At 35.9% G+C, this 16,144-nt stretch overlaps 2 protein-coding genes across 2 annotated transcripts in view; one reads left to right on the top strand and one right to left on the bottom strand.

Annotated features, from left to right (window-relative positions):
• LOC119525517 (olfactory receptor 7A10-like) overlaps window positions 1-7,229 on the bottom strand; it is a 57,394-nt gene extending 50,165 nt beyond the window's left edge. Inside the window, exon 1 of the mRNA XM_037824305.1 lies at window positions 7,078-7,229. Within this exon, the coding sequence (XP_037680233.1) occupies window positions 7,078-7,229 (152 nt within the window). The remainder of the gene's footprint in view (window positions 1-7,077) is intronic.
• Window positions 1-16,144, top strand: part of LOC119525516 (olfactory receptor 7C1-like) — a 76,057-nt gene that overhangs the window by 40,013 nt on the left and 19,900 nt on the right. The gene's annotated exons all lie outside the window — the stretch shown is intronic.

The raw sequence follows: 16,144 nt of genomic DNA, 5'->3' as shown, positions 1-16,144 counted from the left end.
AGAGCATTGCTTTCCTCTCTCAACAAAGTGGAGAACAGGACAATTTGGATATGAAACCATAGGCAGTGTACCCCTTGGCCAAACTACGTTTTCTTCCAGTCAATTAGAAGTGACCTGCCTGTAATGCAAATTAGGAGGTTACATTGATCCTTTATTTAAAAACATTAACTAATTAAGAGAAACATATTTGATGTCTTTATGCAACATTACCTGAGCTTATAATGTTTTGGGGATTTTCTCATTGAATTCATACAAAGTTCCATTCTAAAATGGCAGTACTATTATGGAGCAAATTCTACATTTGCACAAATGGGTTGGGTTCAAAGTTTAAATATATGACTAAAGTTTTGACTGAGGCAAGGGTTGGGACATTATTTGGAACCCTGTAAAAATGTTTCCAGTCCTCAGTCTCTCAGCCAGTGGATCTCAATCAGGGGTGATTCTGTCCCTATGGGGCAATACGGAAATGCCTTAAGATTTAGTCTTGGAACTTTCTCACCTTCAAACTCTTCTGGTTCAAAATTAAAATGGTTTTCTAATAGCTTTTTGTTGTTTCAATATTATAAAATACTAAAGAACTTCTAGCCTACTGAACTAGATGAATTTTTTTCCACTTGGCAGAATACAAAGACTCTCCTAATCTACACAGTTCCTAATATTTAAATTACACAAACCATAAGTGCTCACTGAGAATTCTTTCAAAGTCCTGCTTTGCATTATTTCTTTTCTTCCCTTTGTATCTATCAGAGAACTGTGGGTTTACAAAACAGTTATGGTGACAAGAAGGGATTCTTATACACCTTCCTATCATTAACAAGTTTCATTGATGTGCTACATTTGTTACAACAGATGAAAGCACATTTTTATAATTTTCTATTAAATAAAGTTTGTGATTTCACTTAGAGTTCATTGTGTTGTGCAGTTCTATGAATTTACTTCAACTTTATATTCTTGTAACATATGTAACAACTAAGAGTTACCATTTTAACCAAATTCAGGTACATATCTCAGAACTGTCAATTATGTTCACAGTGATGTACTGCCATCACCACAATCTAATACCTAATTTTTCTATCACCCCAAATGCACTCTGTGCATTTTAAGCCTTAAATCCCTGTTTCATACCCCCAGCACATCCTCTGCAAAACTATATATCAGATTCTGTCTTTATAAATTTGCTTATCCTAATTATGTCATATCAATAAGTTAATTCAATTTTTAGCCTTTTATGTATAGTTTATTTCCCTTAAAGTGATGTCATCCATGTTGGTGACCATTTCAGAACTTCCTCCCTTTATAGGATTGAATGCAATTCAATTGCATGTATATGCCACACTTTGTTTATCTCTTCATCTGTTGATGGACACTTGGGTAGCTTCCAACTTTTAACAATTGTGAATAGTGCCATTATGAATATCAGTGCTAAAATGTCCTTTCAGTTCGCTACCTTCAGTTACTCTGAATATATATCTAGTAAAGGGATTGCTGGATCATATGGCAATTCTATGCTTAGCTTCCTGAAGGACTGCCACACTGCCTTCCAGAGTGGTTGCACAACTCTAGATTCCCAGCAATAGTGAAAAAGTGTGCTTATTTCTCAATATCCACTCCAGCATTTGTAGTTTTCTTTTTTTAATCAAGGCCATTATAGTATGTGTGCAGTGATATCTCATTGTTGTTCAGATTTGCATATGCCTAATAGCCAGTGAAGCTGAGAATCTTCCCATATGTTTTTGAGACATTTGTATTTCCACATCAGAAAAGTGTCTGTCTATGTCTCTTGCCAAATTTTTAGTTTTCTTTACCTTTTTATAGTTGAGTTGTAGGATCTTTTTGTATATTTTGTATATTAAACTCTTATTTGACATGTCATTTCCAAATATTGGCTCCCCTTGTGTAGGCTCCCTTTTTATTCTTTTTTTAAAAGTCCTTTGATGCACAAAAATGTTCAGTTTTGAGGAGATCCCATTTATCTATTTCTTCTTTCATTACTAGTGCTTTGTGTGTAAGATCTAGGAAACCACCTCCTACCACAAGATCTTTAAGATAATTTCTTATTTTTCATCTAAAAGTTTTATGTTCTTAGTTCTAATGTTTAGGTATTTGATACATTTTAATTTAATTTTTGTATAAGGTGTGAGATAGGGTCTGTCTTTCATTTTTTTTTTTTTTTTTTTTTTTTTTGGTATGGAAATCCTAACTCCAAGCATCATTTGTTGAAGAGGCTGCTCTGTACCAGTTGTTTGGCTTGACTCCTTATCAAAGATCAATTGTCAGTAGATGAAGGGGTCTATCTCAAAACAGTCAATTCAATTCCATTGCTCAGTATGTCTACTTTTATGACTGTACCATGCTATTTTGCCTAATGTAGCTTTGTAATATGTTTTAAAGTTAGGTTATGTTAGACCTCATTTCATTCCTTTTTCTCAAGATATTTTTAGCTATTTGGTGCATGCAGCCCTTCCAAATAAATTTGGTTATTGGTTTGCTATTTCTACAAAATAAGTTGGGATTTTAAATGGTATTGCAAGGAATCTATAAATAAATATGTTTGGAATTGATATTTTAATTATATTTATCTTCCAATCCATGAACACAGTATACATTTCCATTTATTTAGGTTCTTCTTTGATTACTTTTAGCAATTTTGTGAAGTTGTATGTGTATAGGTCTTTTGTGGCCTTGGTTAAATTTATTCCTAAATAGTTAATTATTTTGGTTGGTATTGAAAATGGGATTCTTTTTTCTTGATTTCCTCCTTATATCACTCATTATTAATGTATAGAAACACTACCAATTTTTCTGTGTTGATCTTGAAGCCTGTCACTTTTGTGTACGCATTTATTATCTCTAGTAGTTTTGTTGTAGATTTTTTGGGATTTTCCACATATGGGATCATGCCATTCTGCAAACAGTGAAAGCTTTACTTGTTACTTTCTAATTTGGTAGCCTTTTATTTCTTTTTCTTGCCTACTTGCTTTAGCTAGGATTTCTAGCACAAAGTTGAATAATGGGTAACAATGGTCATCTTTGTCTTGTTACTTTTCTTAGAGGGAAAGCTTTCAGTCTTTCCCCATTGAGTATAATGAGTTTGGGTTTTTCATGTATTGCCTTTATCATGTTGAGGAAATTTCCTTCTATTCCTATCATTTAAAGTGTTCTCATCAAGGAAGGTGTTGAATTTTGTCAAATGCTTTTTCTGTATCAATTGAGATGATCATGTGCTTTTCCCCTTTGATTTACTGATGTAATGTGTTACATTAATTGATTTTCTTGTGTTGAACATCATGACATACCTGTAATGCAAAGCACACTTGATAATGTTGCATAATTATTTTAATGTGCTAGTGGATTTGATCTGTGACTATTTTTTCAGGATTTTTTGCATCTATATTCATTAAATAGATTTGTCTGTAATTTTCTTTTCTTGTAGTTTCTTTGTCAGGCTTTGGTATTAGGGTGATGTTGGCTTCATAGAATGAGTTAAGTAACTTTCTCTCCTCCTCAATTTTTTTGAAGAATTTGAGCAGGATTTGGTATTAGTTCTTTCTTGAATTTCTTGTAGAATCCACACATGAAGCCATTTATACCTGGACTTTTCTTTTTTGGGAGCTTTGTGATGACTGACTCAATCTCTTTACTTGTGATGGTTTGTTAAGGTCATTTATTTCTTCTTGAGTCAATGTTGATACCTCATGCTTTTCTAGGAAGTTGCCTACTTCACTTATGTTGTCTAGTTTATTATTATATTGTTACTTATTGTAACCTGTCATTATCTCCTTTATTTCTGCAGGGTCAGTAATTAGGTCCCCTCTCCTGTTTCTGATTTTATATATTTGAAACCTGTTTGTTTGTAACACTAGCTAAGGATCAATCAATTTTACTGTTTTTCTCAAAGAACCTGCTTCAGGTTTTGTTGATTCTTTCTATTGATTTTATGTACTCAATTTCATAATTTCTGCAATAATCTTTGTTATATATATCCTTCTGTTTGCTTTGGAGTTGGTTTGTTCTTCTTTCTCTATTTCCTCCAGGTGAAAGCTAATGCCTCAATTTTGCTCTTTCTTATTTTATTAATACAGGCATTATGACAATATATTTCTCTCTCAGTACTGCCTTTGTTTCATTCCATAAGTTTTGATATGTAGTGTTTTCATTGCCATTCGCCTCAAGATATTTTCTGACTTCTCTTCTAATTTCTTCCTTGATCCACTGGTTAAGATTGTGTTGTTTAACCTCCATACGTTTGTGAATTTTGTGAATTTTCTAGCCTTTCACTTGTTATTGATTACCAACTTCATTCCATTATGATCCAAGAAAGTGTTTTGTATAATGTCAAGCTTTTTAAATTTATTGAATCTTGCTTTGGACCCAGCATGTGGTCTATCCTGGAAAATGTTACATGAGCTCATGAGAAAAATGTGTGCACTGATGGTGTGGCATGGAGTATTCTGTAATTAACTGTCAAGTGTAGTTCATTGATTGTACTATTCAAAATCTCTGTTCCTTTCTTGATACTCTATCTAGATGTTCTATGCATTGATGAGAGTGAGGCATTAAGTCTCAAACTATTACTGTAGAACTCTCTACTTCTCCCTTCAGTGTTGCAGTATGTGCCCTCATGTATTTTGAGGCACACTGACTCAGTTTATAAATATTTATGATTCTCATACCTTTTTGATGAATTGCCCCTTTTATTAATGCATAACATCCTTCTTTGAGTCTTCTAATTGTTTTACATTTGATTCCAATTTTTCTGATATTAGTATAGCTATCCCCACTGTTTTCTGGTTGTTGTTTGGGTGAAACATATTTTTGCACTTTTTGTTTTCAACCTGTTCTTTTTCTTGGGTCTAAAGTGAGTTTCTTATAGACAGCATAAAGTTGAGTCCCATTTTTGATTCATTCTTCAAGTCTGTGCCTTTTGATTTGGAAATTTAAGCTACCAACTTTTAATGTTATTACTGTAAAGGAAATAAATTGATCTACAATTTTTCTCTTTAGGATTTTATATGTTGTATCTTCTGCCCCCATCTCTCTCCTTTTACCCTTCCTGGTAGTCATCATGGCTACATGCTTTTCAAATTGTCTCTCTCTTGTTTTCCCTATCTACCTATACTGCTTCCTTTAGTATTTCTTGTAAAGCAAGTCTGTTGTTCACAAACTCTCAGTGTCTGTCTGAAAATATTTAAAATTCTACCTCATTTTTGAAGGACATTTTGGCTTGATACAGAATTCTTGGCTTTCAGTTTTTCTCATTCAGGATCTTAATTATATCATATCACTTGGTTACTGCAGGGAAATCCACACATTGTCATATTGAACAACCATTTTATATGATGCATCATTTTTCTCTTGCTACATTCAGAATTGTTATCTTGTCTTTGTTATTTAGCAATTTGATTAGTGTCTTGGAGTAGGCCTATTTAGATCTGTTTGGTTTAGGATACACTGCACTTCTTGAATCTCTAACTTCATGTCTTTCATAAGAGACGGGAAATTTTCAGTGATTATTCCCTTCATTATTCATTCTGCCTCTTTTTCCTTCCTTCTCTTTCTGAGTCACCCATGACATATATATTCATGTGCTTCAGGTCGTCATCCAGTTCCCTGAGAACCTGCTCATATTTTTCCATTGTGTTCCCCTACCCATTCTCCTGGATGTAGGATTTCAGATGTCCTGTTCTCTAGTTCATGAATCCTTTAATCTCCCTCTTGAAATCTGCTGTTATAAGTCTCCATTGTGTTTTCCATCTCTTCTATTTTGCCTTTCATTCCCATAAGTTCTGCATTTTTCAAACTTTCAAATTCTTCCTTTTGTTCACTCTATGTCTTCTTTATATCCTTCATCTCTTTTGCCATATCTGCCCATCACTGATTTGATATCTGAATTGATATAGCATGTTTGTTTGAACATTTTTAATTTGTTATTTCAACTCTTGCATCTCATTTGGATTTGCAAGTTTTTTCCTTTGTCTGGGCCATGTCTTCATTTTTCTTATTGTGACTCATAAATTTGTTGTTGTCTAGGCATCTGGTTTCCTTGATTAGTTTATTCTACAGGTTGTGTTTACACTTTAACCTAAGGTTTTCCTGTTGGTTGGGTTTGTTTGTTATCTGTTCTTTGGCGTTCAGTTCAACTTCTCCTAGAATTCTAGCATAGCTCCTGTTTAAATGATCAGAATGTTTCAGCTCTTGTTAGTCTGGTTCTTGCCCTGCCTTTATGGAAACTTTTTTTAAGGAATCTTCTACCCAGATATGATTGACCCCAAACATATTTTACTAGACCATACACAACATTGCACCCCAAGTGGAGGGTGCAATCAGCATCAAGTTTTCCTGATGTTGAAACCCTCAGAATTTCCTGTGCATCCTCTAGAGTCTGTGGTTTTTATATCCTGCCTAGCAGGTGGCACTTCTAAGCCCACAGCTCTCCACTGATATAAAGTTGTGTGATGCCTTTAATCCTTAAGAGCCCCTGTCTCTGAAAGGCGCCTGCTTGTGATAGAGGTTGAGTTTGCAGACAATCTTTAGCTCTTTCTGTTTCTTTTTCCTACCCCTGTGGTATGAATTCTCTGAAAGAGGATCTCCACTTGAGCTGGGACCTGCTGCCCCTTTTCTTAGGGAAGATATGCCCTTTTGGAAATTATCTCCTTCACTTGGCTCCTTACTTTGTCTCTCAGACTTATCTTACATACACCCTTGCCTGGGTCAGTGCAGAAAGTTGAATTCCTGAGTCTTTCTCTATAGAGATACTAAAAATAGTATTTTTAAGAAAAAAATGAAAGAAAAATTCCCTTTTCAGTGCCAGTCCCCAGCAACCAAGTTTTGCAGGTCATGAGCCAGAGCTGTTACCCAGTTCTGTGTGCCACTTTTATTGGGTCACAGCCCTTTTCTGAGCTCTGCCAGCTCCAAAAGTATATGTTTTTATTTTTTCCCATAATTCATATCTTCTCTCTGCTGGAAGAGACCTCAGTATAATTTTCTTGTTTATTCCAGGTATATCTATGCTTAAAGCTTGTATTCAGTAGTCCAAATTTGTTAATTGAAACCACAATTGGAGATTTATTGAGTTACCTTCCTTTGCTGCTATTAGAGAATGCTTCTTTTTCCACAGCAAAGTTTCCAAAACAGCTTGTCATGGCAATGGGGTAGGAAAACAGGCCTTGAGGTTTGGGGGCTCCACTTACAGTTCTGTCCTGTGATTTCAGTTCTTCTGCCCATTCCATGTGTGTCAGTCATGGATGTCCCCCAAACTGTTGCTCCAGATGGTTCCTGGCTATTTACTAGTTTCTCTAGATGACCAACTTAATTCTACACCTTCATATGACACCATCTCACCCCAACTCCCTCTGGTTTAGACTCTTATTGGAGCTAACTGATATCTCTAACTAAATTCACTATTCTTGAAATAATTTAAATTTTTCAGTTGTACCACTTATAACAGGCTTGCATGGGGCTCCAAACATGATTTTATACATGACTACCTTATGATAATACACTAATATTTAAGAAATTCATCTTTTGATGATGATACACTGGAAGAAATTCCTTTAAAAATTATAAGATCTCAGAGGACAGTCAGCAATATAGGGAAAATCCAATAACATGGAACAGGGGGACTCATGAAGAATAGGAAAGAATTTTTCTGAATAATTTTAGAAAGAGTGGCCATGAAACCTATGTTCAAATGCATATAAAGCTGGCTCAGATACTACAACATCACTTCATGACTTTTCAGCTGATAACCATGTATATACTGAGATCCCCATCTCTGTACAATCCTAACATTGAGGAAGTGTATAAGTTCTGCTAGGAAAATTTACATAATATCTCAAAACTCCCAGTCTTTTCCAATTTTTATTTCTCCACTGTCTATTTGAATTTCAAAAGTCTTACCTTCCAAGTGGTCCAGAATTGCTGGCTACCAGTAATAGAATAAAATCCTAATGTATACGTTAGGTAGCAAGTTGACCAAATGAAAGGAAATATAGGCATGAAGACATCAAGATGTCAACCACGAAACAAGAAGCTTTTAGCTCTGTTCATCAATGGGCCATACATGAGATCCCTGGACTTAGTGATGGATTGGGAGAGAAATAGGATTTTTCATTCTAAACTAGATATGGTGAGCTGGAGATGAGGGGCAGGTAAAGAGTTTTACATCTGGGAGAGCCTAGTCATTTTAGAGTAGAATTTGTATAGCTTCTAATTGAACATGTAATTTAACTCTCACATTATCCTCCAAGAAATTTATTCATTTGCTGAGAGCACGGTTGGAAAAAGACATCCTTCAAGGCTTATTCTTTGAAATATCACAATAAACCTAATTATATTGAAATGTATACCCATGGGTAGACTAACTGCTAAGATAGTAACAGGGTTCCAACCTACTCTGCATCCATATTTTTGCAATATGATTATGCAGCTCCACTCATGAAGAAGTTGAGTCTATTTATCAATCTTTGAATAAGGGTGAACATGAGGATGCTTTATGTATTTTGTCCAATTTTGCATAATGCAATTGACTATTTACATCAGGAGCCTTTTTTTTCTGATGCTCACTCCTGGAACCCTATATCAGCCATGGGACAAGTCCAAGCTAGCATGCTGGCTGGTAAGAGGGGACATTTGGAGGAGTGGCCATGTGCCAGTTAAAGTCACTGTAGATGAGACTACAGAAAATCATGCCATGAAGACTGAGATGAAGACTGAGAGAGCTTAACCAAGATCAGACCAGCCCCAACCAACTCTAACTGAAGACAGACTCTTGAGTATACAGAAGAGCTCAAAAAAAACTCCAAACCACGGGATCCTGTAGTGTAATAAAATCAGCATCTTAAACCTTTTAGTTTTGCAATACCATGCTATGGAGCAATAGCTTACTGACAACAGTCAACATTAACAGTTATGAGGGGATTGAGATAATTCTGCTGCTTCCTATTGTTTGCATTCCTTCAGATATTTGAAGACTGCATTGATGATCACCACTTATTAAAATTTTCTTCAGATAATTGTATTTAAAAGTGACCACAAATAAGGATCCCTTCCAAATAAATAGGAGATTTAGGAAGGATACGCATGTTGGCACAGGTATAACTGGTGACTATGAATAATGTCTCTCCATTGACAGAAGTATTTTTGGCCAGGAATCTAAATATTTGTATCAACCCTCTTTGGTCATAAAGATTGAAGAATATTTTGACAATAAATGAGATAAAGGAATAATAGAGTAAATACAAAATTGGGTCACTCACCTGCCCTTTCATGCCTTTAAATTTAGGAAAATGGCATACAGTTTGCTGAGAGAAATGGAAGCAATCACATTTGTAGGCAGCAATGGGTGTAGTCAAGCAGAAGTGGAAATATGAGCAAATAAAATTACATAGAATATGCAAAACAACCTTAATGCCAATGAAGATAACACCTTATATGTATGCACCAAAATTCATACTTCAATGAGGACAACCATGTCATAAAAATAAATCTTTCTTTAGTAAAGCTGTGCAGAATTGAAAATTTTTCTTCATTTTTAGGATTTTCTGTGATGGTATGGTCATCTCATATATATTTGTAAAATTTGTCTCCTTTTAGAATCACACTGAAAGAAATAGATTAGGCAAACAATTATCTAGTAATATCCTAAATCAGAGACCATCCATCATAAACATTGTGACAATGAGCTAAAGAAGAAAACAGGATATTAACAAGAAAGAATAAAACCAGATTACCAGCTATAAAGAGCACCTATATGTAAAAGTTGGCATTGCTACAAAGATATTTTAAGGTAAAAATATGCAATGGGATGGCAGACACAATTGTGAGAAGCTGTGGTGTTTTTACATGAGGATTTTATAAACAGAATTGATGACATGAGTATATTTTCCATAAGTGTAGGACAGCCCACTACTAGTTTTTCAATAAAAATAGGAAAAACTTGATTGTGATTTTAAATGTCAGTGGAGAAAAATAGTCTTTAAGAAATCCATTCTTGCAATCCATTGTAATTTCCAAGTTTTTCTCAACCATGTTTGAAAAAAATATGAAAATTGGGAAAAAGGACAAAGGGAAAAATGTTTACAATGCAAGAGATAGAGATGGCTTAATAAAAGAAGTTGCTAAAAGTCAAACACATTGAAATTCTGTGACATAAATAAAAAGAGACATTTTCTACTACCCCATGTTTTAATCAAAGGATCATCACTTCTGGATCTGTTTTTGAAATGCGAAATCAAAAGTATATCCACATAGGCATAATTAATAATGATTTTAAAACTTCAATCCAAAGAATTTGTAGAGCCACTTTTATATCTCTATTCCTCAGACTCCAGATAAATGGGCTCAGTATGGGGGTGTCATGGTGTACATAACTTAGGCCACTGCATTTGAATGTGTGCAGCACCAGAACTAAAGTGCACTCCTAAGCTTGTGGAATAAAATAAGGAGACCACTGACAGGTGAGACACACAGGTGCAAAATTCTTTATACTTCCCCTGAGCTAATGAGATTGAAAGCATGGAGGAAACAACCTTTGAGTAAGGCAAAAGGATTCCAGCAATTGTACCCATACCCAGCAGCCCAGTTGCAATATAATCACTGTGTCATTGATGAAGGTGTCAGAAAGCAAGATTGACCATCTGATTAAATTCACAGAAAATGTGAGGGATTTACAAGTGTGTACAAAAGGAGAGCTGCAACATCCTTAAGCTGTGTAACAAGGAATTCAGTGATCCAGGACCACAGAACCAGAATGACAGAGAGCCAGGGGTTCATGATGACTGTGTAGTGCAGGGGGTGATAGACAGCCATAAAGCAGTCATAGGCCATCATGGTCAAGAGATAATTTTCTAGAGCTGCAAAGAGTAAGAAAAAAATACATCTGGGTAATATAGACTGCATAAGACATTATTTTTCCCTCTGTCTGAAGATTCACCAGAATCTTTGGGATGGTTGTGGAGATAAAAAGATGTCAGAAAAAGACAGGTTGGAGAGGAAGAAGTACATGGAGTTGTGGAAGTGGGAGTCAGTAATGGTGGGTAGGATGATGAGCAGGTTCTTAGAGCAGTGACCAGGTACATGGACAGGAAGAGACCAAAGAGGAAGGGTTGCAATTCTGGTTCCTCTGAAAACTCCAGAAGAAGAAATTCTGAAATTAAGTTTCATTTCCCAGATTCCATGTGGCTGATATAACTAAGAGGAAAGAAAATAAACATGACAAATATCCAAACCTGGGATGGCTATAATTTCTATTTTGTATTCAGGAAATTTATTTCTATATTTCGTTTTTGCATGTGGTCACTTAGTTTAGAGGACTTCTAGCACCAACTCTGATTGATATTTCCTGTCTCACTCAGCCTTTTCTTGATTTCAGGTAATTACAAAGTAAGTCAAAAATATGTCAGGCACTGTCTAGACAATGGGAACACAGCACTGAGATACAATCTGATGATAGACAAGAATGCAAATAAATAAATAACCCTGTAACACAACATGTAACTTCTTAAAAATGAAAGTAGGAGCTGGTAAGAAAAAAAAAAGTAGACAGTGATTTGAGGGTGCCATTTTTACTATTGTTGAAACAGATTAGCAGATAAGGTCACATTTTTACAGAGGCAACACTGATGACATGTCAAGAAACTTGAAGAAACCTGGAGAATTCTGTGACCAGATTAGAGAATGTCAATGGCAAATGCTCTAGGAGAGGGCTTGTTTCAAACTCTCAAGGTCAACAAGGAGCCATTGTGGTCAGGAGAGAGCAAGGAGACAGATAAGAGATGGTGTCAGAGAAGGTTTGAGAATGAGGTAGCCTCGCTGCTGCTGGGAATTCAGGACAGAGTCCCTTAACCACATGTTGAACTTATTCTTTGTTAACTTGGTCTCTAAGGATACTCACAAATATAAATGAATTATTCTTTATTTCCATTTATGGATTTACAATGTGGAATTTGTGCTATAAAAACACATTTTGGAATATGAGCCAAGATACCCCAGCTCTGTGAACACCAAACACATACAAACACATATTCATGTACTCAAAGCATACAGCACAGAAAAAGCACATACTGTATGCATGTGCACACAACACACCAGGGCCTCCTTGACCTTGGACATGGCATCCATAACTTTGAACTTGACTGGCACCTTCATCAGCATGCCATAGACTCAAAGAGCAGCACCTTTACACATCTGCTTCCCACTGTCAGGGTTTTTCCTTCTGGTGCAATTTGATTTGGTTACTCCCTCTCATCAGGATAACTCCAGTGCCTCATTCAGGGATGCCAGAAGTAATTTCTCTGTGAACACTTCTCTAGTTCTTAATTTTTTAAATTTTTTTTCAATTTTATTGAGATATTGTCACATACCCCACCAACCATCCAAAGTATACAATCACTGCCTCACAGTATCATCAAATAGTTGTGCATGCATCCACATGACCGATTTTAGAACATTTTCATTACCCTAGAATATAAATAAGAAAAATTATAAAATTCAAATTCTTCCATACCCCTTATTCACCCCTACTTTTGACCCATAGTATTGGAGTAATAAATTTGTTGCTTTTGATGAAAGACATTGATATTACTGTTAACTATAGTCCATAATTTTCAATAGCTATATTTTCCCCATATAGCCTTCTATTATTATTATTTTAGTTTAGTTTTTTACATTTTGTCCCCTCAGGAAGATGACATCTTCTTTCCTGCACTTAATTTGGAAGGAAGGGTCTATGGCAGTATTTTGTTTTTACTGGATTCCATTTCTTTTTCCCTTCTGCACTGTGAATGCTTTGGGGGATATAGCAAAGTTCAACACACTTAGTTCAGTTTGTGGCTGTGTTAAATAGTAGAAGAATCAATATATATTGTTTAAACCAATAAAATATAGTGGTTTCACTGTAAATTTCAGTGGTGAATGAAAGAGAAGAAGCAGGGAAATGCTGAAAATGGTTTGGAGAAGATGCTATAAACGTAAATTCCATATACTGAGTTGCTTTCTCATTAATGAGTCAAAATGATATATTTCTTCCTAATTAGGATAGAATAATAGAGATCCATAGAATATCTCAGAGGGGGAAACACCTAGCATGAGTACATGCAAAATTATTTCCACAAGTTCTTTTAGGGTGGGAGTGTGTGTGTATCTGTGTGCATGCTGTGTGCATATTGTATGTGCATCTTGCATGTGTATGTTGTGTATGTGAGAGTTGTGCATATGTGTGTGTGCACAAAAGTGCATTGCAGATCACAATGTAATAAACTTTCTTACTCTGGACAATTTTTGGAAATCATTTCATTAAAGGCAAAAAGTGTTTAAAAGTAAGGTCAAACCCTACTGAGAGGGGAAGGTCCAACAAAAGGAGAGTCAAACACAAGAGCAAGGGTGGAGACAGAACAGGGAGCCAGCCTGGTAGCTGAGGCTCCTCCTACTCAAGGGACACAGATCAGGTGTTCTTGGGGTGCATGACCTGTCATAAGCTCCACTTCAAGCCCTGATCTACCTGTTATTCCTGTGCCTGTCCCAAATTTCTTAGACGGTGCTGAATTTTATGTGATCCCCAAAGCAGAAGAAGGAGTTTCCTTTTTTTTTGCTTTCTTTTCATGGCATTCTTTACTTTATTATTCTTGAGATTTTGGTTTCATCTGTTTTTTGACAATCCAATGGAAAAAATGTAGTCCTCAATCTGTACTCACACAATATGCATAGGGCTTCTCAGATCATTCGCTATAAAAAACTGCACAAGCCATGACTATTACTCAAATTTATATTACTTTCTATGATGTAACCCTAAGGACATTTTTTCACATGCACTTATTTCATTGAACTCTGAGTTCTCCAGTATATTGTAAAATCCAAAGGAGCAGAGACCACACCAGCCTTGTCCACCTGTGTGTTTCCACAGAGATTTATGAATATCTGTGCATTTCATAGAACACATTTTAAGCATATTGTAAAGAAATACATTAATTTGTTAGTTAAACAAGAAATCAAACTGAGTGATCTCTCATCTCTGGGCTATGAAAGGTTGACAGTCAAATGACCTCAGATAAAAATTCTTGGAGTCTATTGTCCCTGACATTTTCCTTCATCATCTACTTTCTCCCTAAGTCACCTGGAAGAAATCTCTGAGAATAAGGTCCCATGTGAATTCCTTCCTTGGTGGTTGTAGTGGAGACTGAAAGGTTTTTCCCAGAAAAGACAACTTGAAGTTGTCACACATCAGTCCCTCAGCCAAACTTGGGATCTCAAAGAGACAACCACAATCCATGTAGCCTAAGAGTGCACAGGATGATGGAGAGCAGAAGAGGAGATGTTTAGCTTTCCTTTAGTTGCTCTTCAGCACATTTCCATCTGTTCCTCATTAGCATATTGTCAGACCCCAGAAAAAAGAATCTAACATATAGAAGGAATGACTGATCCAGGGGCCCTGCTGCTTAACTCGTAAATACCAGGTGCACCATAAACTAAGGGTTGAAGGCTGTTTTAGAAATCCCAGTCACAGTGGCACCTAGACCCCAAAAGGCAGATAAGACAAGATCAGAGAGGTCCATAAGATGAACAACAACAAATAAGCCAAAAGGCCTGCTTCCTCCACATAGATAACACAGCTACATTTCAAAGAATAATGCTCAGAATGCTAGCAACCAATCAGCCCAGAAATTGATAAGCACACACCCAATCCAGGCACAGAACACACTCAGCAGGCACCCTTCCCCCCGAACACCCAATGTGGGTTTTTCCTTTAAAAAATGCTGCTCTCAGATAGAGAGCCAGAGCCATTCTCTTTCTCTCTTTCTTTTCTGCTGGTTCCCACCTGCTTTCTTCCTCTAATAAACCTTAAACTCTCTACTTAAACCATGACTCACTGTGTTGTGTGGATTCCTGAATGACTCTGACCTAACACATATTTCTCTCTTTGTCCCTCATTAGCATATTTCCTTGTTCCTTCATCCCTGAGCCATTATTTTCCTTTGGGGTACTGGTCGGAGAAGATCAGAAAAGGTTTCTGCTCACAATTTTTTTCCCAAGAAACCAGGTTGCATCAGGTGAATCCAGTTTTTGTTGCTACTCCTTCTCATGGATTCTACTGCCTTTCCTATATCTCCCCTTCTATCACATTTTCCAACCTTTGGACTAAAGTTTGTACCATGTTTAGGACTGGTGATGAAGCCATCCTTACTAGTCCCTTGAATCTTGAATGCATTGACTTAGGGTGCAGATATGCCCCTGTTTTCTTTCCAGAATGTTGCTTTTTCTTCAACAATGTGGAGAACGGTGCTCCTGAGATGTGAAACAGTAATCAGTGCCCATTGACTTGGCTTATTTTTTCTTCTGATGCTTTTTTCTCATCTATTTGGAATGTCTTCCCTGTAAAGCAAGTTTAGATGGCCATTCAGTCTTTATTTATAAGTGTTTGTTAATTAAAGGAGATATATTTTATCTCTTTATGCAACATTACCCACACTTAACACTTTGATAGAGATTGTCTCATTTGATTCTTATAAAAATCAATTCTATAAGATGAATACTACTATGAAGCTCTTTCTAGCTGCAGAAATGTGTGGGATTCAAGGATTAAGTAACTGCTTAATATCACTAACCAAATAAGTTTGGGGACATTTTTTGGGAACTCTAAAGTTGTTTCCAATAACTCAGTCAGTGGTTCTCATTCATGGGGGAATCTAGCCCCTGGAGCTATTTGTTAATACCTGTAGATATTTGTGCTTTCTTGACAGGCAAGAGAGGGATACCAATAGCATCCAGTGGGTAGAGACTAGGGATGCTTCTAAACATCCCACAATTATCTAAAAAATATATGGGGTTCAAGTAAAATCTTTCTAAGATGGTTGTTAGATTTGTCTTATTTTGACTCACTAAATTTAATTAGTTATTATCGTGGTAACACACACACACATAAATACATATATATATCATGAACAATTTGATATTTTAACCATATTTAAGTGTACAGAACAATTCTGTGACATCAATTACTTTTACAATGTTGTGCTACTATTGTCACCTTCCAATACTAAAATTTTCATCACTCCAAAGAGAAACTTTTACTATTAATCAATAACTCCCCATCTCCCTCTCCCCAGCCACATAACCTAATCTATTTTCTTTTTCTATGAATGTGTTTAAT

This window comes from Choloepus didactylus, assembly GCF_015220235.1.
Source record: "Choloepus didactylus isolate mChoDid1 chromosome 25 unlocalized genomic scaffold, mChoDid1.pri SUPER_25_unloc2, whole genome shotgun sequence".
NCBI classification, from domain to species: Eukaryota; Metazoa; Chordata; class Mammalia; order Pilosa; family Megalonychidae; genus Choloepus; species Choloepus didactylus.
This window is presented reverse-complemented; position numbering and strand designations above follow the sequence as displayed.